The 26,727-nt window shown below is 42.0% G+C and overlaps 1 protein-coding gene across 2 annotated transcripts in view; it reads right to left on the bottom strand.

Annotated features, from left to right (window-relative positions):
- Positions 1–5,913: 5,913 nt before the first annotated feature.
- DHX35 (DEAH-box helicase 35) overlaps positions 5,914–26,727 on the bottom strand; it is a 28,427-nt gene continuing 7,613 nt past the window's right edge. The window contains exons 9-22 of one of the 2 annotated variants that reach the window (XM_079321921.1): positions 26,050–26,162; positions 25,807–25,903; positions 24,574–24,732; positions 23,113–23,323; positions 20,920–21,044; positions 20,410–20,464; positions 15,481–15,576; positions 15,050–15,144; positions 14,375–14,452; positions 13,115–13,244; positions 12,342–12,423; positions 11,727–11,798; positions 10,052–10,190; positions 5,914–7,654 (exon numbers count right to left, since the gene is read on the bottom strand). In XM_079321921.1, the coding sequence (XP_079178047.1) occupies positions 7,610–7,654; positions 10,052–10,190; positions 11,727–11,798; positions 12,342–12,423; positions 13,115–13,244; positions 14,375–14,452; positions 15,050–15,144; positions 15,481–15,576; positions 20,410–20,464; positions 20,920–21,044; positions 23,113–23,323; positions 24,574–24,732; positions 25,807–25,903; positions 26,050–26,162 (1,497 nt within the window). In that variant the 3' untranslated portion in view covers positions 5,914–7,609. The remainder of the gene's footprint in view (positions 7,655–10,051; positions 10,191–11,726; positions 11,799–12,341; positions 12,424–13,114; positions 13,245–14,374; positions 14,453–15,049; positions 15,145–15,480; positions 15,577–20,409; positions 20,465–20,919; positions 21,045–23,112; positions 23,324–24,573; positions 24,733–25,806; positions 25,904–26,049; positions 26,163–26,727) is intronic. The other variant, XM_079321922.1, reaches the window with a different exon arrangement.

Raw genomic sequence — 26,727 nt, 5'->3', positions numbered from 1 at the left:
GGGGATGTAACTCGTGCACAGACAGATCAGTGCTGGCCTTCAGCATCTCACTGGTGTCTGAGCTCTGGGATTTCAGCTTTAGAACTGGATCACCTCTCTCTACATCACTTTATGGGAGGCTTTTAGAAACTCAGCTCCACAGAGGTTTCCCAGTACCTCAAAGAGCTGAGCTTGCACTGGCACTGCCACCTCAAACTCACTTTTCCCTGGCTATCTCAGGTATCTCAGCCAGCAAACTGGGTGCCATGCACCTTATCCTTTGGCATCAGCAGTCCCTTGGCACTGCATGGAAGATCAGACACCCACACAAGGCTGTGGTGCCCACTGCAGGAGCCAGACACCCAAAGTCAGCCCTCACAGCTCCCTGACTCACTCCCAGGGCCCTTTCATGCAGGTAGCTGTAAATAACTAATGCAAGTTTACACTACAGTGATGAGGGATTTAATCTTTAAAGATGTTAAAAGAGCTTCCAAACCACCAAACCATCATGGCTGCACAGACAAGACACAGCCTGGAAAAGTGCTTCTCATAACATTAATTTTGATTCACTTGCCATCTTTCCTGATGTGTTGCTCCATGAGGAGCTCCATATCATCTGCTCAGCATCACATAAGCAGCAAGATTTCACCAGCAGCCTGCTGACTGCAGCTTTCTCAGTGCTTCCCTCCTTGGCTGTGCCACACCAGCCCTTCAGCCAAAACAACACCAGCCTGTAAAGGCAAATGAGATGCTGGAAGTCTCCAGAAGGACATTTTCATTTCTCTGCAAAAGCCCAGTGAGCTGGACTGTTGTGTGTGTGTGTGCAAAGCCTGAGCAGCTGGGCACTGGCAGACACTGCCATAATTCCTGTTTTCTTCACTGAAAACTTTCATTTAAAATCTTGTTTTTATGGTTTTTTCCCAAGGAAGATTGTAACTCTTTATCCAAGTTTCACCCTGCTTCTTTCACAGGTTTTTGAACAGAAAGGGAGGAGAAACAAGTTTCCTTTGCAGCTCTGCATCTTTCTGCAGTAGAAAAGCACAGCAAGGAAAGGGATGTGGCAAAATACTTTCTGCCACTCAGCCAGAGAGAGTGAAGTGAGGAAAAAAGTGCAACTGAAATCAAGCACAGCATTTAAAGATCAGTCAGCACTGAGAAATATCAGATGTCAGCAATCTGCTCCTTCCAGTTTTAGAAAGAAGAGTTTTCTCTCAAACCATCTCAGCCAGTTTTGGTGACAAAATTCCAAACATGCAAACCCACTTGCCAAAACCATTTTTGCCTTCCAGAAAGCTTTGTGTTTGTGGGTGTCAATAAATCTGACAGACACTGCAGTCTCTTACTGCTGTAGGAGATAAAATTTCACCCATATTTACACTTCAATAAAATGAACTACGAGTGGATTTACCCAGAGAGAGACAAAGTCAACAGCAAAATGCACATGTTCCAGTAGCTTTCTTCCAGCCAAAAAGTTATTCCAGAATGAAATTCTGGAGGGAGGAGGTGCATATTCAATGTTTATCTACTAACTTTGGTAAAAATACACAAAGCAGCCTGCTCCAAAAATGTTCCATAGTGCCTCTGGAATCCTTCAAGGTGTTTCTCCCTGGAGAACCCATCTCAGGAAGAGCTGTGATGGTGGCAGGCACTGTGCAAAGGGGCAAAGCTCTGTCAGGCTCTGTCCACTCTCACTGCACCTGATGCAGGAATTCTGGCAAAGCCTAAAACTCCTGTCTTGCCAGAAGTTATTGCTTGCTTAGGTACAAGGGCTCCTGGAAATTTTCCAAACCCTAATGGGAACTTCACTCAAATGAATGAGTAGTGGGTTTCCACATATTTCAGCCTCCCCAGCCCCTGACATTTCCTTCTGCAATACATCCTCCCTCTGTGTTCCACTCCTCACACTCACAAGACAGCCCTTAAATGGACTCAAGAGGACTTTGTGACAAAGGGACAAGAGTTAGGAGGTGCCTGTGAAAAGCTTTTGGGTGGAGAGCAGCAGGAGGATATGGAGCAGATCCAGAGCAGCAGCTGCTCTTCCCAACATTTACCAATTCCCTGTTCAATGATGGGTGTTTCCCACTTGGATCTCCTCACTCATCTTCACAAGCCTCCCTTGTGGCACAGCACATCCTCAGGAGGCCTCCAGAAGGTGCTGAAATTGAAAGGTGCAATGATGAATCCCACCAAGGGCACAAATACCCACAGAGTACCCGGCACAGAGTGGGTTACACACTGCCTGCAAAATGGCACCAGAGGGGACATCCTGAGCAGGGGGTCATGAGGTTTGAATAGGGCCATCTGCCCTGTAGCATTCACTTAAAATTAGCCTTTTACTTATATATTTTGGGGACAGAATGAGAGAACATAACATGAGACTTGACAGTTGCTTGGAAAATCAGTGCTAGGGGATGTGGACACTTCACAGACATCACCATGTGGGGACCCGTGGCCAGACAAAGGGGCAGTGGCAGCCTGTTCCTCTCAGCACTGCAAGAGAGATGTGCCCAGCAAGAACACACACAGCATCAGAAATGTGTCCTTCTCTCCAAGGTGAGCCCTGCAAGGCACACCATGTGTCCAAACCCTGCACTGACCCCTTGCCATGTGGGTGCTCAGACAGCTGAGGGCAGGTTTGGAAACAGAGCCAGGAATCACCTCCTGTGGAAATGCTCCAGAGCAGCAAGTGCCCTGCACACAGCTGCAGGAGGAATCACTTTCTGCTTCTCCATCTAAACCAAGATAAAGGCTCCTCTGATCCATCCCTCATCACTTAACATGCTGCTTTCCCACCCATGAGATGCAAAGGGTTAAATCAGCCTCAGCTGCAATTTCCAAAATGACAGATTTTGAGTACAACAAGACTTGTCCAGCAATGCTGCAGCTCTGACACAAGGCCCTCCATGTGCCAGGCTGCCCAGCATCCCCAGGGAGCCACAAAGAGCCTTCCTGGTGTCCTGGCTGCTCTGACAGCTCCTAATGGCCATCAGTATTTCACACTGTCCCTCCTGTATTTACACCCACAGCTGTCCCTGTGATGGATGCCTCCCAGCAGCACTGCCCCAGCCTGTGCCAGCACAGCAGCAGGGCCAGGCAGATCCTGCTCCCTGTGGCAGGACTGAACATGATCCTGGCTCCTCCAGGACCCAGAACATCCCAGAGAGTCCCTTCCCTGCCCTGGCTGCAGCAGGATCTTTGCACAGCTTATGAAACCCTGGTATCTCCCGAGACAACAAAGAGAGAAGCAGCAGGAGTTCCATAAAACCTGGCTCATGGAAGATGTTTCCTGACACCAAAACATTCCTGTCTGATGGGATCCTTTCTCTGCCAACAGGCATCTGCAATAAACAATCTATTTCTTGGCTGAAGGGAACCAAGATGCTGTTGTGATTTGTTGCTCTGTCCTGCTCTCTCTCCTGTAAAGTTTGACTTTTCCAAGCAAAGCAGTACAGGATGGAAAGTCTGGTGGTGATCCCTGCTCAGCTGGGAGACCTTGAAGGGAGCCTTGCAGGCAGAGGCTGAGCAAGCAAAGCAGGATGCACTGCAGGGACACCCAGCCACTTCCAGGCATCAGGAACACCCCAAAGACAGGAAATGCCCTCCTCTGACTGCTTCCACCTCAGCTTTCCACTCCTTCTGCCCCTGCCAGCAGCACCCAGCCTGGGAGGAGAGCACAGGGAGCAGCCTTGGACCTGGGAAAAGAAGGAAACAGCGAGGGTGGGATGTGCAGCTGCAGCCACCCCCCACCCCACAGTGAACCCAGCACCAGGGATTCCCTTGAGTGCAGCCCCTGGGGCTCTGTGCACTCCAGGAACTGTAAGGGAGGGTTCAAATAAATCTGAAAGACAAGTCAAATGCATTTAGTTATTTTAAATTCTACCTATTATTCTAGAAAGAGAAGAGTTTTGTTTTTTTCCCTGACAATTTTTCATTGCTCATAATTGTCAACACAGCCAAATACAATCCCTGCATCTCAAAGCCTTGCACATCCACAGCCCTGCAAAAGCCAATTTTGGAATGGAGCAGGAAGATATTCCTGCATCCCCTGAGACAAATCACATCTGCCATGATGCCACAAACAAAACAGGGGGATTTTTTTTGTTTGGTTTGAGGTTTGGGGCTTTTTTGCACTGAACTGTTAATTTTGTTTATTACAGTAGTGGCTAGAATCCAACACAGCTCAAAGATTCCTTTGTAGTGAATATGAAGTATGGACAAACTGCCATTTTTTATGACTCAGGGTGTAAGTGAAAGAACCACTACAGAATGTCCTGGTTGGGAATTTGGGGGGTTTTTTAGGGCATTTTGTTTGTTTGCTTTTAAACCAGTAGGACATTCATCCCTCTGGGCTTTTCACCAACCTCTGCACCTCAAATAGTGCCTTTATCCCACAGACACCAACAGCTTTTTCCTTTACCCTTTCTCATCCCACTTATCATTAAAGTAATTCAATGTTAAAACTGAAGAATAAGGGAAACTTTTGAAGAATTGGCCAAGTAGTTTTTCCCCAAGATACTTCTTGAAACCAGTGCCTGCCATCTACTGGCACTTCTCTCAAAATGCAGCCAGTTTTAAGCCAAAAACTGGATATCAGAACATTTTTCCACAAGCTACTTACATTCATCTTGCAGTCACTTACTCTAAATGATGAGTTGTGGTGTCGACTTCCTTTGCCAATTGTTGATTGTATGATCACTTGATAGAGATTAACATTATGAAATTAGAGTAACAAACCTGTTTCCAAGCTGCTTTCAGTAAAATTGCCTGAGCCCAGTGACAGGATGGGCACAGTTACCCATGACACTGATGCTCCCAAAATAAGGGATTTTGAAAGGCTCCCCTCTTCGCTACAACCAAGGCTCCCAACTTTTAATTACTTGTCTTTCTTCAGATTAACCAGAAAGGAGAGTGACTCTTTTCCCATTAGTTTATCAGGATTACTTTTAATCCACAGGATGGGAAATATATTTCAATTAATATTTTCTTAGCTGAATATTTATTCCAGTTTAACTTCATTTTCTTCTAGAGCTGGCAATACTGAAGTCCTGAGTAGAAACACTGACAGCACTTTCTGAGGGGCTTGAGGAGTGCACCTTTTCTTTTTACCCCCCAGTTATTTGATGCCAGTGGGTAGTAAATTCCCTTTTTAAAATATCTGTCTCCTTGCCAGCAGTGGAATGACTTCTATTCCAAGCAGTATTTTGATTCAACAGGCTGACATTTTAACCTCATTCTCTAAAAGCCAGGGTTCAAATCCTTAAATGTTTCCTAAACTCCTGACAACCATCTTCAAATGGCTCCAAGCTCTCCCACCAGAGCCTGTTAATGCAGCAAAGAGCCCCCACCAAGGCAGTGAGACCCTCCTTACACAAAGCTGTTTAAAGCAGAATGCTCTGCACTAATCCAGCAGGGAGCTGGAGGCCAAAGCTTTACTAAATAAATATTTTCAGGGTTTTTTAAAGTTTTCTGTCTTCCAACACCTTCCAAGGGCCCACATATCTGATGTAGCAGTGTTTTTTCTCTAAAGGTGACCTTAGTTTGGATTCTAGTAACACTTGTTATTTACCTGTATCCCTAGTGCAAGGGCTGCCTGTTCTGGGTGTGGTGATACCTCAATAGTTTATAAAACTGCTAAAAAGACAAGTCTCAATTCCTTTCTTTATAAAGACCTGCTGCACTCATTCTTACATGGTTTGAAAAGTGACAAAGCTTGCTCACCCCTGGGTTCTGACCTCAGCAGCAATCACAGTCATTCCCAGAGGAAATTTAGCAGCTGTGCAGTCAGGTAAAAGAACATCTTGTACCTAAACATCCAGAACAAAGTTCTCAGAGCTGGGAAATGCAGTGGCCACCCACTGCCAGCCCAGCCCAACACACCCACCCAGCACCCTGGGGAAGCACACCCTGCTCAGGCCAAAGTGATGCATTCCCAAGCTTCCTCAATTCAACAGTTTTATTTTTCTTAAGAACACTTCCAGAGGACAGAGAAACACAGACAATTGACAAGTCTTCATATTCAGTTCTTTCTCCAATCCTTTAAGAGAAAAAAAACCTGCAAATTGAATCTTTTTTGTGAGTTCCAACACTGCTCTCAGCTCTGGCTAGGAGACAGTCCCTGCCCCAAGGAGCTTCCAGTCTAAGAGAGTGATACAAAGGTGAGGGTCACAGGGACAACAAGGAGAAGGTGACACAGTTTTGAAGCTGCTGGTGCCATTCCTGGAGACTGGTACATGTGTTTGTGCTGGCAGTCAGGACAGACACACTGAGGAGACCACACAGGGCACATGGCACAATGTGCTCTCTCTGCAGGTACTTGGAAGGGACAAGGTAAAGAAGCTCTCAAGAAAGTTTTCAAGGCAGTCCTGTGATGAGGAAGGCATTTGTTCTATGTAGAAATTTTTGCCTATTTACATCCTTTTTTTAAAGAAGAAAATAAAACAGTTAATATGCCAAAAAACACATTCATCAAAGCAGTTGAATTACAAAAATAAAATTTTCAAGCAATGTCTTTTTAAAATAAATATCTAGGTAAAAATGGAAATAAATAAGTACATGTATCCAAGCTGTCTTGTTAAAACAGAAACATGCATAACTCCTCACTGAAAAGTAGCCATGGAATCCTGACTAAAGCAGCAACTGTTCAGAGCATCCTTCTCCTCAGTAACAGAGGAAAATGAGTCCCAAGCAGTAAAGAACAGATTTGTAACAAAAGAAATATAAAGGACTGTGTTCCTTATAGGAAAGTATAGAACATTTCCTTCTTTGCTGATCAACACAGGCCAAAAAACAGAGTTCCATGATACTCCCCAGATGAAATTTACTGGTACTTCCAACCAGTGGAAGGTTAACATTTTTTCTCTCATAGGATGAAAAAGAAAAGCCCTGTGTCTGTGAACTTGATTGATTGTGAACACACATCTTTAGTCCCCTGATTAAGCAGAAAAATAATCCATCTTAAAAACACTGAGCTGCTCTCTCTCCCCCTCCCCAAACAGCAAGTCCCATGTGCAGAACCCAGAGATTTCAGTACCCAGGGACTGCTCAGCACAGTGAGCTGGGCCAGCCCAGCCTCAGGCAGGACACTTCAACTGCTTGGGAGCACAAGCTGCACCAGTTTGGGATGGTCCAACACACATCAATGTTTCCATGGCAGCACCTTGCATTTCAAGGGGTAGTTAGTTGATTGCCCTGAGCTCCTGCTGGCAGGAGCCAGGCTCAGTTTGGCCAGTGTAAGTCACAGTGCTCTGGGTGACAGGAGGCAGGGTACCCTACTCCCCACACTCATAAGGCAGTACCACTCCAGGAAATCTGTTTCTTTCTTGAAGGTTGCAGTTTTTTGTGGTCCTGTATGTCCTCTCACTTTTTAAGTTGTTTTTCTATCTATTTAAAAGGAGCAACATGCCCAGATTAATGACAGAGGTCAAGTAGGCAAAGATTAAAATGTCCACAATGCAAGCTCTAGGTTTACAATGTACTGGTCATGCATAAACCCCTACAGATCCTGGCAGGCATTTAAACGTTTAGCTTGATGGAAGATCAAATTGCTAATGAACTGACTGCTGAATGGACTGTAGCCAGCTTGAAATCACTGGTAAGTTCTGCTTCTGATGTCACAACAGCTGAAGTCATGTCAGTGGTCATCTACTTTAGCCCTTTTTGCTTTCAAGGAAAGATGCTGCAAGAAAAGAAAAGAAAAAAAAAATGCTTAGCAGATAGACCAAAATTAGAAAATAAATCAGGTACAATGCTTTCTATCCTTAACCACAATTAAAATAAATTCTAACACAAATACCCACACTCACCCAAGCTCTGCTTGTTACTGACACAACTGAAGTAAACCCATTAAATAAAAACAAACAGGTACCCCAAAATGATATTCTGGTGATTGTAATCAAATAGCATCTACTTCTTCTGTACTAGCTGCAAGCATAGGAACAATTTCCCACTGGAAGCAACTTTCCAGGTGTAAAAATGCACAGCAAGATGTACTCCCAACAATACACCTGCAAAAAGCACCAGGAGAATGTACACAAAGGACAAGATTTTAACAACTGTATTAATCCTGAAGTTGCACTGGGGTTTTGGCACCTCTGTGCCCTTAAAGACCTACAAATGTGGAATGAAATATGAAGAGTTCTGTAAAACCTGGAATGAGAAATAACTGACCAAGATCAAGCTGTAGAAGAACATTTTTTAACAGAGAGTCCTATTCAGTGGTAATTTGTTTTTAACTTGACAAAGGAATAAAATCTTTCCTTCCTAGCACAAAGATGTATCCTTCAGTAGAAAAATAGTCTGAATATCTATAAATTGAATTATCTATAAAGTAACATAAATCTGTGTGATTTGCAACAGTTCACTTACTCAAATTTTACATGTATGACTCAAAGTTTCACACAAGAGAAATATTTCTAATTTTCAAATATTTTACAAGGACACACAAGATTTTGCTGATATGGATAACTGACCAGGCTGGAAGAGAGAATTTTCCTCAAAACCAGAACCATCCTTGAGAGTTACCATTTATTTTAGGATGAAAGCAGTGATTAGGTCATACTGCAAATGGACTTCACTTGATCAAATCAAAAGGATGGCAATGGTAAAAATTAGGTTTTGATAATTTCAAAGAATATCTACTGCAGTAATAGAACTACCCTGAAAAACATGTAAAAAAAATTACCACAGTCAGGTAGGCAGCATAATTGAAGACAAGTCCTCTTTGTTACCACCTGCCTAAAGTACAACCTCATCCCAGACTTCAGCCCATGGAGAGGTCACAACAGGAGTTTGTGTGGGTGTGGGCTGCTAAATGTAAATTATGTGACAACTGTAAATATGTGAGTCAAGGGAATAATCACTGCAGGAACAGATTTGACACAATATTGACTCAGCTCCTTTTTACACCATGTCTGCAGATCATCTCCCAGCAGGTTCTGCCCCACAGGGGTCATCACTGCCTTTGGCAAATGTCTTATAGGAAAAAGGCAGGAAATACTCAGCTACTTAGTAAGTTCATTTATAAATGAGAATTGTCTGGATAATTGAGATGAATTATCCAGGATAAGCATAAAGAATCCCTCTCTCAAGTCAATCACATGAACAGATGCCAAACTGTTGGGAACTGTAACCACAGAGGTGTCCTAAGGTGCTCCATGTACCACAGGCTTCTCAGTTTTGACAAAACCTCAAGGAAGTGAAAGAAAACAAATATCACATTCTCCAGGAAGTCAAATAGTGAAGCAGATGTAAAAATTAGGAAAAGATCACCTTTTCCATAGGTGTGACATGCAAATGCATTTTTTCACTCATATTTTTGAAATATTTCATTAATTTAAAATATAAACTCAGCAGATATTAATGTCTCATGGGAAATTCAAATACAAGCTCAATTTGGTAACCTGTACAGTATTTATAAGCTATGTGGTACCAAAGCTTCAGCTGAACTGACATTAAATAATACTTCATACCAATTCAGTTCTCAGAATGACCAGTGAATAAATCTCAATTGACAGCCAATAAAGGCTGGTGACAACTATTAAAAGGTACTTATAAATAAAAGGTATCTGCATCACACACAGCAATTTGCAATAAGGGTTTGCACAAACAGCAGCTGTTCTTTGCCATTTCACATTTGAACAGATCAGAACCGATTTTTCTTCAGTAAACATAATTAAATAATAATGTTTAAAAAAAGGCTCAGGATTTTCACAAACATTTACAAAGCATGCAAAGGCTCTCCTAAAATTATTATGCAAGGTGTGACCACTGCCTACCCACAGTGCTGCTCAGGGAAGTGCCTACACTGAAGTGTAGAATGGCTGAAGGCTTCATTTCCCAAAGTGCTATGATGGGAAATGCAACTTTACCAGCAAATGGAACTCATTTTGTAACTCTGAGATCCACTGGCTTCATAAGAGGGAAAAACATTTCATGCATTAACTTATTACCCTCTTCCTTTATATTAAAACCACTGCAATGAAGAGAGGCAAGTTCATTTCTGTCCCATGAGACCAGAGCCCAAGACAACCCTCAGAAAGTTCAGACACAAGAGCTGCTGGTGCAGCAGTGGTACCGTTTGGCCTTTATGGCGATTCCGTACCGTTCCTTGCTGGTAGAAGTGGGGTGCCAGCTCCAGCAGCCACGAGGACTCAACAGCTGTCACATCTCTCATGTAGTATTTAGCAGTCTGTATGACCTCATTGTAGACTACCCTGGGAGAAAGGAGACAAAAATGAGGAGTGTTTGCTGTCAAGCAAGGAGGGAGAGCTGATTAACAGCATATTTAGACAGTTTCATGTATATGCTGCCAGAGGTGGCACTTACAGAGTGACAAGGGAGTCTTTAAGCTGTAATTCAGCCTCTTGCCTCTTTCTCTCTGGTTGGTCAGAGCTCTCCACATTAAGAAAATCTTTAGATTGCCATGAAAACAACCTCACGTACTACCAGACCATATGGATGCAAGGTATATATTAAAGAATGTTTCTCATAATAGGGTCAAGGGGGACTCAAAACTGATGCTTTGGAAGACAGAATATGAATTACTCTGTGATACCCTAAGGGAAGATGTCCAAAGCACAAAAACCCACAACAAGGAGGGCTCAAACCCCAGCAGGACTATCCCTGGCGCCAGTCTGCAGACAAGTGAGATAAGCATCAGAGGAAGAAATCAGCTTTAACTCCTGCCAGAACATCTTCTGGGAAGAGATGTAGGAACATCCAACCATGTGGACTCATCCCCACTGCCAGCACAGTCAGGTTGCCAGCATGGGTAATCTGTTTCTGAGGTCATCTTCAGTAGGTAAGGTCATTTTCCCCAAGGAACTGCAAACTCTTCCACTGAAGGAGCAGCTACCAAATCTTTCAGTCACTATCTGCCTTCTACACAAAGTAGAGCTGGAAACACCTGAGGTTTGTGGTTTCTCATTAATTGGTATTTAGCTCTAAAAAGCAAAGAGGAAAGAGTCCAAAATTCTCTTTGCCAAATGCTTCCTGAGACATGGCAACTAACACAACTAAAAATAAATCAGGAAAACAAACCAGAATGAAAACACTTTTCCTATACATCTGTAGCAGAGAGAACTGAAGCCCTCAATAGAGGATGGTTGAGCAGGCTGCAGTAGCAGTGAAATTTAGGTTGCTAAATTAAACTCCTATGTGAACAAGATGCCATGACACCAGGGCTTCCAAGTCCCAGCAGCAGGCAGTGAAGGATCAAAGTCCAAATACTTCAGTTTGATCATGCTGACCTCAGAGTCGGACACACATTTCTGTTTATAATATGAGGACCTTTGACCTGTAAATGGAATTATCAGATCCCAACTAATGGCAAGTACAGCCAGTTCTTCCCTCAACCTGCTGCCCTAAATTTTCACATTGTGCATTTTATGTATAAGCCCTTTCCCTGCAACATATTTGCCATTTCTGCATCACCTGTTTGACAGGATATTTCCTTAACAGGCTACATAAAAGTAAATTAACCCTAGCTCTGTTTAGCTACAGAAACTACTTGGAAAACAATCTGCAGTGCCCACTAAACAGGGTCACCTGGCTCTGCTTCCCAGCTTTCTTCAACAGTTAAACATCACTTTATTTCCCTCATTTATTTGGATACTACCTACAAAATGTTCCAAAGGAAATTACTATGACCTTCTACATCTATTCCTCACTGATGGGGAGAAGCAACTCAACATGGATGCTGCAAATCCTCTAAAAAAATCCCCAAAGAAGAGAAAGCAGCTCCAACTTACCAGCGTGGAGGTTTCTCTGCATACAGCACTGAGCTGGGGTGGATATGAAGCTCGTGGTCATCACGGATAGTCCTTGAAAACAAGATACTATTTCAGACTCTGCCTCTCTTTATTGCTTAACATTTGGTTCCTTTTAGCCCCACTATGAATGTTTAATAACAGCAAGAATGAAAGGGCTGGAGTAAATTAACAACATTTGCATTTAATGAACAGAAACCAGGCTTAAATGCTGGTCAAAGGAACAATCGATAATTTGATATTCGAAAAGAATTTTATCTACATGGAATGAAAAAGTAGCATTTCAGGCTTTTACTCAGTGCTCTGGGAGTGCTACAACACTACTGCACTACAACTGCACTTGCTTAACTTAAAGTAATCTAATGACTACTAGTAGCAACTTGCCACTATTAATAATTTTAGTTATATTTGCCAAAGAGAAGAGATAAACACTGAGGCAGTCTGCAAATACAGAACTTCAAATATTTAGTGTATTGATTGCCAAACATTCCTAATTGCAAATTAGGAGAAACATCTGCTTGTTGATTAAACTTAGATTCATTCATCAGAGGAGTTCTGCAACCAAGCACCAGTTGTAGGGAAACTGTTTATAGTCACCTGTAAGCTCCTGTGGAGTGGAATTTAGCTGCATTAGCAAAGAATCCAGACACTATGCACCTCAAAACAGGATCTGGATCACCTGGAAAGAAGAATTTTTCGGTAAGATGAGTCAATGGAATGGCAAAAATCCCTAAAATACCACTTAATCATCTCAAACAACTTTTCAGAGTGCATCAGGCTTTGATAGCAAAAGCAGGAGAGCAGACAAACCCTGCAATTCCTTTTGACTTCAATTTCACAGCAAAGTAAAAACTGCTGTAAAAAATGAATGTTGCCACTTGTGTCTCCATGAAGAGTTTGACAGTTCCCAAAGCAGCACAGTGTGACAGCTGAGCACTGAAGGCTGATTTGTCAGAGCAGGTAGAGACAAGTGCTAAAAACCAGTCCTGGCACCCGTGCACACACAGCACAGCAGGAAATCCCATCCCACAGACTGAACAGCACTTTGAACAAAAATGGCCTTTTTGAAACAGGGAACAGTGTGACCTATTTATGAGTCTTTTGGAAAATCTGTCCATTAAATAGATAATCAGTGGTTATAACTTTTGCTGGAAATCTCGACTAATGAAGATTGGACTAAAATTTAATCATACAAATAGGCTAAAGTGCTCTTCTGCAGTCATTTTTAGGACAAAAATCTGGTCTAAATTAACATTATTTTGAGGCCAGGATAAAAATACTCCAAATGTTACAAAAAAAGCAGGAAGCAGAGTGACAGCTTGGAAACTACCTTCACTATGTATTGGACAAGAGCTTAAAAAAAAAATCACCTTCACTGGACTTCTTTGGCACTTTAAAGCGGACGAGAAGTTTTTTCAGCTGCTCTCTTACAACAGAAGCTCTCACAAGCCCTTTGTAATTCAGAAAGTGTTCCTGACACCACTGGGAGCTCTTGCTGTGCTGTACAATGAGAAGAGAAAAAAAAAAATCTCAAAAAGATACCATCAGCAAAGCAAACTCAATCTCTTCTGGATAGCCTTGTTCTGTTTTAACTCTGGTCTCCTACAACACATTTATTGTGGTTTCCCCTGAAGATTACCTACTTACAGAACAACTAATAAGAGTATGTACTAATAACTAAAAAGCATATCTCAAACAACTCATAAATAGCAGCAGATCAAATGCTAGGGGGTATTTTCAAACAGATGTGCTTCATTTCTTCATATGTGGTGAAAGAGAAGAGCATCAGTCACTCCATTTAATTCTCTCAGATCATAAACTTGTCTGTTTTCAACCTCAAAATATAAACAACCTTTTCAGTGCTGTTTTCATTGGTCTTCTCTCTGCAAAGAGTTGTTTCTCTAGAAACCAGCACTCCCTTCAAGAGCTTTTGCTGTTTCTAGGAGAATTACACAGATACAAAATGTGAAGGGCAAAATTTCAGTTGGTGCCTGCCTGGCTGCTCTGTGGCTGTGGAAAAAAAGTCATATTTAAACACGTGGGTGGTTATACTGCTTCAACTCAGCACTGCTGCAAGTATTTTACTACAACAAAATATTTATACCAGCAAAATATACTTCTCTCAAATAGTTGTACCAGCTTCAAAACTATTAAATAAACCTCAGCTTACAGAGCAGTACTAAGGCTGTGTTAGACATCAGGGTAAAAACATAAGCTCAATGAAAAATGGTATGATGGTTAATGAGTTAATTCAACACCACTAGAAAGACTGCTAGATCTAAATGCAGATTATCATCAGTAAAACATGAGAAAATATTAATTTCATTGGAAATTTGGACATTTGTTTTCTCCAAGCCCCAAGATAAAACCCTTTCCCCTTGAAAACACAGTTGTCTACCCATAAGATTTCCATGCTATACCCCAACAAAATTCTCTTCTACTCCCTGTTCAGGGGAAATGTGGAAGGTCTGTGGCAAACTGTAACCAGAGAGTCTTTCAATGTAGAATTAGCACTTGATAGACTTGGGAAATCCTTAACTTTGAGGACTTTTTGAATTCAGAGCTTTCAGATTTAGAAGTGAGAACCTCAAATTCCTCCCATTCCTGCAAATCCACCTGAACTGACTTACTTTGACAAAGGCTTCATAAACATTCAGCATGGTCAGATGATCACCTTCCTCCACAGCAAACTTTCTATGTTGCCTGGCCTGCAGAACAAGAAATATAATTTTATAGGCAGATTGATTTTTGCTGAAATCATGTCTGACATGCCCAGCTCCCTTCAGCCTAATATTTCCTGAGCACTGTTAAAATTCTTACTATCTAGGGCAGCTCCTCTGGGCAACAGCAATACTTTACTAGCCCCCCTATACTCAGGAGCACTTCTAAAACTGAAATTAGAAAAATGAACAGATAAAGAATCCCCATTCATTAAAATTAGGCTCCTAATTCTTGCTGTCTATTAAGAATTTGCTACATCCTTCCTGTTTTGTTCATCTCAAAAGGAAGTGGTGTGTGGGAAGGTTTTGGGGGATTTTTTTGCAAACCTTTACACTGACCAATATTGGTTTATAACCTTTCGTGTTTCTGGCCCTCAGAAGGAGGTTTTTAGCAATACTAAAAGATTCCAAGGTTCCTCTATTTTTTTTTTTATTTTTATTTTATCTACAACAAACACATACCATTCCAAACCTTATTTTATTTTCACACAAAATTGAAGTTTGTAATAGGCACCAGTAAAATACTTGTCAGAAGTCCAAAAACGTGAAAGCAACAAACAGAAAAGGAGACAGAACTGAACTTACAGCTTGGTTTTTTTGATTTGGAGGGATCACAAAGATGTTTTGAATCTGCATCATGGCAGCAATTGTCAAAATCTCTTGGGAGCAGCCAAAATTTCCTGAAGAGCAAATGGAGAAATTCAATAAAAGAAATCTTCAATTCAACTTACCCCCATAGAGAATTAAATTAAAAAGAAGCAGAATATGGTTTTATAGTTTTTAAAATAAAAGATACATAACCTCCTGCATTGTTTTTGTGTAAGAGTGAATGTTTTCAGTGAAAAATTTAAGAGGCAAACATTAGACTTATTAGACTGTAAAATGTCTTAGACTAATTATTTAATAGAGATTTTAACTAGTTCCTTTCAATGCAGACCAAACCAAGATGAAGTATAATTTGAGTTTAGCAAATGTCTAGCAATACATTGCAATTACATGACTGATTTTTCTCTTACCTGATTCCAGAAGCATCTTTGCAAACATAGGATTGAGAGGAAACTCAGCTATCCTCATTCCTAGAGGCTCTGTTAATCGGCAGTGCATATCCAAACCTGCAGCACAATAAGAAATGGAGCTGGGACACAGGCAAAATAGCACAGCAAGGCTTTGTTCAGAATTAAACTGTACTAAAGAGCAGATTGACAAGAAAATCAAAATATAGCAAATGCACCTCAGAGTTGCTGAATGTATATTACAATAACCTTAAAGGCAACCCATCATATACATTTACTCTCCCATGGCTCACCAGACTTTTTTTTTCAAAAAACATGTTTTTTAATTATGATCAGTTTTCACTGTCCATGTCAATAATTTGACAAAGCCATGGCCAGATGGGATATTAGCTGTTAGACCTCTGATCCCTTTTTTAAATATTTAGTAACATCTTTGTTCATGGGGATGTAAAGCAGATGAGCATGAAAATGGGGATAAACATGGAACAGGCATTATTGCAGAAACAGGAAGCTCTGCTGATAGTGGGATGTCATTTTTCTAAGCACATCTACTTAGGTCATGGAGAAAAAGAATTTATTATTATCTAAACAAGAGATGCACAGCTGATGAAGGTTTTCTACAGTTTAGTTTTGTGTATCACCACTCAACTGCCAGTCCTGTTCCAGCTGCAGCCTTTTCCCTGGAGGTGGCACAGGAGGAAGGCCTGACAGCTTCATCTGTGATGCCCAGTTCTCCCTGAGCAATCCTGCACATTTACCATTTCAGAGCTTTGGCTCCCTCCAGCCAAACCCCTGCAGCAAGGGTGACCCATGCAAAGCACCAGCTAACAGTCTAATTCTGAGCTTCATGCTGAGATTTCAGGGAAAGATTTAAATGGAAAAGCTTTTCCTTTGCAAGAGGATGTAGAATTTTAAAAATATAATACACAGGGTACAATAACAAGAAAAAAACAGCTTGTTAAGAAAGGCAGCAATGGGTAAAAATTAAAAGAGAAAACTTCAAGAGGCCAAGTTGTATGAGGTATGACAAAGAGGTAAAGCACAAGAGAAAGGCTACAGAGGCAGGAGTGAGTGAGAGCCAAGAACAGGATTTTGGGGCACTGCAGATTGCACAAGCACCCACAGCAAAGGGACCTGAGGAAACACAGCCATGGCTCTCCCATTACATAAACACACTGCTTGTCAGACTGTGTGGTGGTAACAAAGCCACAGCTGCACTGCAGCTCTGTTTCACAGACAAAAGCAAAACCACAAATCAGGTCAAGGAATGAGATCTCCTGTAACTCATGTCAGTATATCTGAATCCACAGACCCCTGCACCAGCATTTATTATTTGATATGCTATCAACTCATGACAATGCAGTAATTCACTCACACACCCTATACTGTTCAAAAAAACCTACCAGGCTTTTCACATAATGTCACAGTGTTTTCCTCAGAAATAGGTACCAAAGGCAGCTTTTGTGCAATAGTGAACTCATATATTTAAACACAAAGTCACAAAGCACCTGTCAAAATTAAGGTATGATAGCTTTCATTTGACTAGTGCCATATGAAAAGTTTTAGTTCTACCACAACTAATAGCTTAGATAGTTTTCATCTACAAAAGAAAACTACATCCCTAAGCAGGAATAAAGAAATGTTCATATATTTATGCATCACTTTCTACAGGTGCATCAAGCCAAAATCCTTTGGCTTCTGTTGCATCCTACAAATGTCAATACAATTTTGTATGATCTAGATATGAGTTGTGCACAGATCTATTTGTAATAAGCTTGAATATAGCCTGCAATGGATACTAGTTTGGAATAGGTGACTGTTTCCTTCAAATAATCCTGGAAGCAACCACTGAATCCACATAAACACAGGAAATTAAAGATCTTAGAAAAAGAAATTACAAGGATTTGAATTAAACGTGCTCAGGAGAGATTATTCAAGTACCATGGCATTAAAATGTTTCAAGTAACAACTACTTGTGTGTGACAGACTGAGGGATTAAAACTATCCTTTTTAAACTCAGGTACAATAGTTGTTTCTGATAGGTGACAATTCAAAACAAATCTTCAACAAAGACCTGAAAAAACACTAAAAATAAAGCCACTTTCTGTCTGCTTATTTACCTCTTAAATTATGCTTAAAACCAATAAACTCCAACTGACAACTCAGACTCTCAAAAGAGCACCAAAGGAGAAGGCTGAGGAGAGACACTCCTGATGTAATCAGTCTGCAACACTGTAAAAATAAAGCTACAAACAGTGCTGTGTTTATTCAACACAGCTATCAGCCTCAGGAGCATCTGCCCTGCACGAGCTGGCACCACACAGGCACAGCAGGGCCTGACCCCAAACTGCCTTTCTGCATGGGACTGCAATGCCAGTGATGAAATCCAAGTTCCTACTTGCATAAGAGAAATTCAATCCTCACTGTACCTGCAAATGCTTGGGCAGCTTCACCACTGTACCTTATATAAAATCTTTGCAATAAATCACCTAAAACTCAACTTCACCTTAAACTTCAGCAAAAACTGAAGTGGGAATCCATGTATCACACACATGCACACATATTTCTTTCTATCTGAAACACCAAGATCAGCACTTCTCTGTTCTGCTACAAAGCTGTGCAGCCAAGAGACTAAGAGCTCTTTGAAGCTACATGAGCAGAACACTTCTGCCAAAACATCACCCAGCTAATCAGTGAGTTTATTGAACTTGCCTCTCCGTTTCCCTAAGGTGGTTTTGGCTGTGAATTCATCCTTGCAAACACGTTCCTGAGCCACTGTGAAGGTTCTTGTTCCAAGCTCTCAGAGGTTGCCAAGAACCAAATGCCTTAAATGAAACCCTCCTTTGCAAGATGGAACCAAACCAGCACAGGGCAAAATCCTGGCCAAGCAGAGTTACAGCTCCATGAGAATAAAAAATAGCAGACTACCACAAGTTACAGCACAGCATCTGTGAGTGGTCTAAAAACAGCCACAAACCTCTGGAAGCTTCTAAAACTTACACAATCTCCTTTATGCTGCCTCATGTTTATGTTATGGTGCAAATATTGTCAACTCTGAATTAGCACAAACAAGGAGCTAAAGTCAAGCAGAGCACAGTTTTGATTACTTGGCCTCACATCAAGTTTCTGTTTTGTTTAGTTTGTTGCATTCAAAAAGATTAAATAGCTGTCAAAAGACTCAACAATATAACAGTTCTTCCTATAAACAAAATTAGGCAGCAGGCATCCCACTCACCACACAAAAAGGAATTGAAAACTGTGTATAAAAACATATTACTACAGTGTGAACTGAGTGTTAAAAGTATCCAACAGCAGCATAATGAATAAAACCAGAATGAACAGACTTAGAATCAAAGACTATCTCAAATTGGAAGGGACCCACCCACAAGGCTCAAGTCCAAATTCCTGCTCCTCACAGAACCACGTAAAACTAAACCATATGCCAGCAGTGTTGTTCAGACTCCAGCATTGGAGAATAAGATGTGATTAGTAACACAAACAGCAGAATTTTTAAAAAGACCCTCTTTTAAGTAGCTAAAGAGTAGAAAGGTACTTTGAATTATGCTCTCAAGATCTGTCAGACCAATCTTTACTTTTCATTACTAGTTTGTGTGTGTCTGTTGACTTGTCCATAATTGGTGAGTTCAATATTAAAACTAGAGCAGAGTCTTTGCAAGTGGCATGCATTTAAAAGCAGGGAAAGCCAGCAAGCTGTGCACTGAAACATACACACTGCCTTGAGAAAGAGTTCCAGTCATCCAGGAGAAAATGTGCTGGTTTTAGGGATGATGAGGGGTTTTTATTAGTGGCTGTATCCTGTAATCACAGCTAACAGAATCAGAACAGTTTGATTTGCTGTGGGTTTGAATTTTGTCTCAGCTGCAGGACAAACAGCACAAATGTTGAAAAGCATTACACTACAGCAGGTGTAGCCTTCCAGCCACAGCCCATCCTGCATCCAGAGCAGAGAACAGACTGGAATGCATTTTAAAAATGATAATTAAATTAGCTCTTAATAACTTTTGTCAGTCCAGCCTTCAAAACCATAGCAAAGAGGCAGTTTGAAAACTACCACACTCCCTGTGGGGTTTCATGCACAGCCTCCAGGGACTGAGCTCTCCCAAATTCAGGCATCACATTTGACTCACAATGCTTAGGCAGAGTTCCAGCACACACACAGCAAGAACAGATAATGACTGCAACGTGTTAACAGGAAAATTTACAATAGACACACTATGCTTTTTAAAGTCCCATTAAAGAACAAAGTTGCAATTCTATCAGCCTTGATAAGTCCTGAATTATTACAGTCAAACCTCTGCTTACAACATTTTGTTTATACCTGAAAATTACATGTTCCCATCACTGCCACAGTAACATGAAATAAAAGACCACCATACCAATTCTTAGGTATGTAACAATTTATCTAACTGGATGCAGGTAAAGTTAGTGTCTAACTCCTCTACTGGTATAATTAGTGTCCAAATCCCATTTTTTATCTTCATACAATTCTGGCTGAAGGAATACAAAGAGGATCTGCCAGGGAACAAACACCCTCATCAGCTCAAAGCACTGTTCCTAGCAAGGATTTCCTCTCATGAAATTGCAAGGAAATACAGATAAGATAGCTATAAAATATTAATTTACCCAATCTAAACATTTAAATTCTAGTTTAAACTATATTGCTGTTGTTTGCTTGCTTACCAGTCTGAAATAAGCAAAAGAAAAGAAAGTAAATCCAGAAGAGATTGAGGTACACTCTAAAAGCCCACCAACAAAAAGTTTCCACAGCCACAGCTGTGTTTCTCTTTCTCAAACCATAGTTGTCAAATGCAAATTTTAGTAATGTCCATCCAATCACCAAATACAAATTAATTTTTTTTTTCACAACTCCTATAATAGAGCTACAAATCAAGTAAAGCATTAAAATCTCACCTCCTAAAGCATACAGCAACTCTAAAGCTTGCACCATTGACTGTGCAGGGGGTGGCTGTGAAAAGAAAATGTGCATTGATTGAAGTTACCAGCATAGATCATGAGTTCAGCATAGAACATGAATTCATAGTTCTTCTTTTACAAAATCCTTAACTACCTATTCTCTGCTGCTCAAATGAACAAAGAGCTGTCACACTCTTCCTTCTTCATAAATTCAGTGCAAAGGGACTGCAGTTACAATTCTACAGAACCTCACAGTTTGTCTTTAAGACTTTCCTGACTTCTCAACAATTTTAACATCAAACTCTGGAATATAAATGGTTGTTTCTAAGTGGTCACACACAGTTTTTGCACTGTTGGCTCCCAGGAACACACTTTGCTGCCTGACAGGGGACAAAGCTTTCCCAACCAGCAGGGCACTGGTGAATGGTTTTTTGGGCTACCACCAAGTCACCTGCTGATGTCCCTTCATCCCAAGGAAAGGTGACAGGCTTTAGAGCTGGGACTCACTGAGAGGAAGGGGAACCTGAGCACGTTGTCAATCCCCAGGGCCTTGAGCTGCAGGATGACAGGGGCCAGGTTACTGCGCTGCATCTCCGGCACCGTGGACTTGGGCAGCTTCTCAAAGTCCTCCTCTGTGGGGAGAGAGAAACACAACTGGCACTGAGCTTCAACTCCCACTCTGTGCATCACCACGACACAATCACACCCATTTCAAGTTTAAATTATCACATATGGATCCTTAACAGGTGTTGAAAGATGAGCTCTAATCCAAAGATGATCTTTCTCCAATTGCTGTATTTGACATTTAAATAGGAATTCAATGGTTTTGGCTACAGTGCTGGTTTTTGTAGTTCATCCACCCACATTTTAATTTGAAATGTTATAATTTGTGCACAGAAATCTGGAAATGTTTTGTTTCTCTTCTGTTTAACATTTTTGTCAGAAAATAAAAGGCAAGGTGCAATACTACAAAAAAGCATTTTTTAAAAGAGACATGGAGAAGTTCCAAAGCAGCATGCTTTCAGTACAAGAACACTATTTTTGTAACTACTCAAACAAATGGAGTTTTAAAATATATATTTTAAATAAAGATTAAGGATGGAAAAAAAATTTATTTATCAATGCCTTTTTAAAATCACATTCACTATAAAGTCCAAGCCTGGAAAAATACTCCATGTAAGAATAAAACCTTTATAATCTTCCACTAGCCAACTGTTCTGCAATTAAAAAAAAGGCATATTATTTTCAGCCAAACTATTTTCATTTCTATAGAATCCTTTTCTACCTCAAACCTTCCCTAGGACAAAGACAGTGCTGTTTCTCTGTTATTGTTCACTCTCTGCACTGTTGTGCCCTTTCTTCTTTTCTTTATTTTTCCCTCCTTTAAAACACTTCTTAAAGGACTCCCTAGACCAGCTCTTGAGCACACAAAAATATCTTCAGTGTAGTCATGGTTTCTCCAGTAAAACACTCACAAAGTAGGTAAACTTTGGATATTGTGTAGCACATATTTTCTCCTGATTCTTACTGGATACATATAAATACACAGTATAAATCAGGCTTGGTTTAATGTGGCAACTGCTGGCAAGGACACGCACAATTTAAAGGAAATGCTTCATCTCCAAAATCTCAGAGCTCCAGTAAAACTAGAGAGGACCTCAAGCCCATCAGCAATGGGAGTGTTCAGTTGCAAAGCCTTTTCCCATTAAGCAGCTGGGAACAGACACTTTGATTGCAGCTTTCTGCACAGTGAGAGGTGGCCAACAGATTTTACTTTTGTGCACTGCCATGGCCATCGATTCAAGGGAAGAATTTGGGGTTGGCAGCTATAGCTAGGAAAATAGAGACACAAAGTTTTCTCTGAGTTATCTAAAGGATTTTGTATGCAAGGTCTGCAACAGCTCAGAAACTAAAACCCTTCAAGAACCAACTTCTCAATAAAGCTCATCACATTTCATGTCTGCAACAGCTGCCTCTGCCCGATTTCTCACAAACATTCTGTTTCTAGCAGCCAGCACATAGAAACGAGGCAGAGGAAGAGTAGAGGGAGAAGGAGCAGCTAGCAGGGAGCGGCGGCAGGGAGCGGCCAGCAGGGAGCGGCAGGCAGGGATTGGCAGGCAGGGATTGGCAGGCAGGGATTGGCAGGCGGGGAGCGGCCGGCAGGGATTGGCAGGGAGCGGCCGGCAGGGATTGGCAGGGAGCGGCCGGCAGGGAGCGGCCGGCAGGGATTGGCAGGGAGCGGCGGCAGGGAGCGGCCGGCAGGGAGCGGCCGGCAGGGATTGGCAGGCAGGGAGCGGCCGGCAGGGAGCGGCCGGCAGGGAGCGGCCGGGAGCGGCAGGGATTGGCAGGGAGCGGCGGCAGGGAGCGGCAGGGATTGGCAGGCAGGGAGCGGCAGGGAGCGGCGGCAGGGAGCGGCAGGCAGGGAGCGGCAGGCAGGGAGCGGCCGGCAGGGAGCGGCCGGCAGGGAGCGGCAGGGATTGGCAGGGAGCGGCCGGCAGGGATTGGCAGGGAGCGGCGGCAGGGAGCGGCAGGGATTGGCAGGGAGCGGCAGGCAGGGATTGGCAGGGAGCGGCGGCAGGGAGCGGCCGGCGGGGAGCGGCCGGCAGGGATTGGCAGGGAGGCCGGCAGGGAGGGATTGGCAGGGAGCGGCGGCAGGGATTGGCAGGCAGGGAGCGGCGGCAGGGCCCGGCAGCTGCTGACCTGTGTAGAGGCGGTAGCACTTGCCCGAGCGGCTGCGGCCGGCGCGCCCCGCCCGCTGGCGGGCCGAGGCCTGGGACACGGGCACCAGCAGCAGGCACTCGATGGCCGTGCTGGGGTTGTAGGCGCGCAGCTTGACGAAGCCGCAGTCGATGACGAAGGCGATGCCCTGCACGGTGATGGACGTCTCGGCGATGTTGGTGGCCACGATCACCTGCGGGCACGGGCAGAGAGCATCCTGTGAGCCCGCCAGCCTCGGTGACCCCACCAGCCACACACCAGCCAGTGAGAGCTGTGACACGCCCAGCACACACTCAGGAGCACTAAAACAAGCAGTAGCAGGAGCTGTCAACTTGAAATAACCCTGCTCTCACTGCTTCACTTTCTTATTCAAATTTATTCTCGCTTCGTAAAAGAGGAGCTTGGCAGTGTTTGCAGAGAAAATCATTGGCAGTGTTTGCAAAGAAAAATATTAACTGACTGTAAATCAAGTGTTCTTATGTAGCAAACTAAGAATATTTTCTTTCTGCTTCCCAATTATACTGAACTGTTGTTTGTACACCAGAATGAGGTGGGGGATAGGAGGGGAACAGAGCAGATCAAGAGTTTCACATTCAGCATTCCTGCAAGGATTCACTTATATAGGTAAGTCCTAAAATATAAAAAAATAATTGTTCCTAGACAACAGTAGGAAATATAATGCTTATTTCACCTGAAATTAAAAAGAATATTTTGATAGTTAACTGACTAATGTCATATCCCAGAGAGAAGTATTTATATGAAATGTTCTTCAATGCCAGATGAACAATTTCACTTGTCAAATTCCAGCAGGTACAGGAATTACAAGTCACTTTGGTGTAGTTTTGTCAGTGTATTTCAGCCCCAACACAGGCTCTGCATAAGCAGAAGGCACTAATCACATCCAATTATATACTTCTCTGACACTAAATGTCTAAACAAGACTTGCAGAAGTCAAAACAAAGCTTTTCCTCCCATTAAAATCAAGTAAGTTTGAACTTGTTCCTTAGATGAAAATACTGCACTTACCCACCTGTCACTCATTTCTCTACTACTGGCAGAAAACAGCCATGGACTTTTAGATCACAAAAATAAAGAAAAAGGTAAAAGTAGAGAAATTCAGAGTGTAAGAAGCTGAAGTTTCTTACAATAAGCAACTGAATGAAGACAAATACAAAGTTGCATGGGGACACAAATTGCAGAGCTGATGAGGCAGACAGGAGAGTTGGAACTGACATGTCTAGAAAGGATCAAGATGAAAAGGGAAGGCAGGGAACAAATTCTTGGTTCCCAGTTTGAAAGCTGACAGACACTGATGGGAGATGCAGAAAGCCTCCCTCAAAGCAGCATTTGCAACAGACCCACAATGTGAACCTGACAAATGCAACCTGTGTGCTGCAGACTCCCTTCTGGGTGGTGGGAATTGAGACACACACAAGAGCTCACCTTCCTGACAGTGTGAGGGACTCTCTCAAACACTTTCAGCTGCTCAGCAGAAGGCAGCCCAGCATACATGGGGAGAACACGGAGGTGCTTTTTCATCCCGGTGCGAGCGAGGGCCCGAGCCTGCTCTATGAGCATGGAAACAACAGTCTCCACTTCCTCCTGGAGCAGAGCAGCACAGGGCACACAGTGAGAGGCTGCACTTCAACAGCACATTTCTGTCCCCCTGATACAAAATCTGCACCAAGTGATACCATTGTAATTGCCCAAATGCCAGGACTTTGACTAGATCACTCCATGCTGTAATATTCTTAATATAAATTGCTATTAATAATAAATAAAGCTTTATATACATGTTTGTGTTCACTGTAATTTGAGTCAATGTCATATCACACACACACACATGAGTAAAATGACAGGGAAAGGACTGAACCAAGCTCAGGAGTAAGTAGATTAATTTTTCTATCTCAACTGGTGAGAGCAAAATGGGAGGCCAGAACACTCTGGCAGTGCAGAATGCTGTGGGCCTGGATCAGAAATGGCACAGGAGCAGCACTGACACCTCTTGCTCAACTGCATATTTAATCTCAGCTGTGGCATCTCACTCTTAAAGACAGAAAACAAAATGTTCAAACTGCCTCATGAAATACCAAATTCATTATTTCAAAGATAAATCAATAAAAGGGATGAAGAATTGCTTTTGAAAATATGCAAGACGTTATGGAAGCTCTGCAAGATAGCTCCTCACTGGAGAAATGAGTTGCTTCCCATTTGCTCTTCCCAGCTGCAAAGTGAGCTGACAAACATAAACAGAAGAGACCAGTACATTTTGATCTCATGGCAATTTGTTTTTCTGTCAAACACTTCAGATGTTGAGCCTAACAAATGGAAATTCCGTTTGCCTTAACTAATAATGATGACTCATTGTCAATTTAACAGCTGAGTGTGACTTGCACCAGCAAACCACACAATATTCCACTCACTAACAAGGCTGAGAAAATTTAGCATTAAATGACAAAAACTATCATCAGTTACTAGTTTTGATAAATTCAGGCTGTCTTCACATCTTTGGGACTAGCCTCATTTTGCTCCCATCAACACAGAAATATTTGTCATCTTCACTGAGAATAAAGTAAGCACAACTAAGGAAAGCCTCAGGAGACTGAGGCAACTTTGCAAAGCTCACAATACAGCACTGTAAAGCAAAAAAAAAAAAAAATTTCCTTATGTCCATACCTGGCCAGTTAAAAATGCCAGTATATCCCCATCATTCTCCATCTGGTGAATTTTCATTGTAGTTTCCACAGTTGATTTTAAATAGTCAGGAACAGGGCTATGAGGAGAGAAAATATCAGACACATGAGCAGAAAAATACAGAGTCCTCCCCTCCAGCAGCTTTGGACATCAGAGCTGTAACCCAGACAAAATGACAGCACAGTTGCACAGCCTCACTACTGGCCAGAGCAGACAGGAACACACCTCTGCAGGTAAAAGATGTCCACTGGAAACGTCCTCCCCTCAACAGTCAGGATCACACTGGTGTCTTTGCTGGGGTCACCGGTGTCGTTCTGATTAAAGAAATCCCTGAATTTCTACATGAAAATAAAAACAAACACTTTCAGTTTGACATTTCAAAGAATGGACAAAAAAACCTAAAGACACAAAGAAGTTAAATTACTACCACTTGGATGTTTAATTCATCAATTTGACAGTGACAATTAAAAAATGTGAAAGTTTGATTTTGTTGCCTTCTGTCTGGGGTTCAGGGATTTAGCACAAATAGTGTTCCATGTTTATTACTTTGAAAAGTAAAAATTGGAAAGGGAAATAAAATTAATTATATCAGCTGATACAATTGAAAAATGAGATAAAGAAACTTTTAACTGGATCTATCACATCAGCAAAGTCAAAGCTAAGGAGAACTTAAAAATAATTGGTGCAAAAAGGTTTGTGTAGGGCCTGCATATTCTCATACATCTTTGAATAAGTGAGTAAATTGTACAGCCCATACTGAACACCAAGATCTCACTTTGTAAAAGCAGAGTTAGGCATGATTGATGAAAGTTTTTGATTTATGCATTGTGAGACACCTTCATAAATTTAGATTTATTGTCGTGAAGTATTTTCAATAAATAACAGCAAAAGACAAAACTCAAA

This window comes from Erithacus rubecula (genome assembly GCF_903797595.1).
Source record: "Erithacus rubecula genome assembly, chromosome: 18".
Classification (NCBI taxonomy): Eukaryota; Metazoa; Chordata; class Aves; order Passeriformes; family Muscicapidae; genus Erithacus; species Erithacus rubecula.
This window is presented reverse-complemented; position numbering and strand designations above follow the sequence as displayed.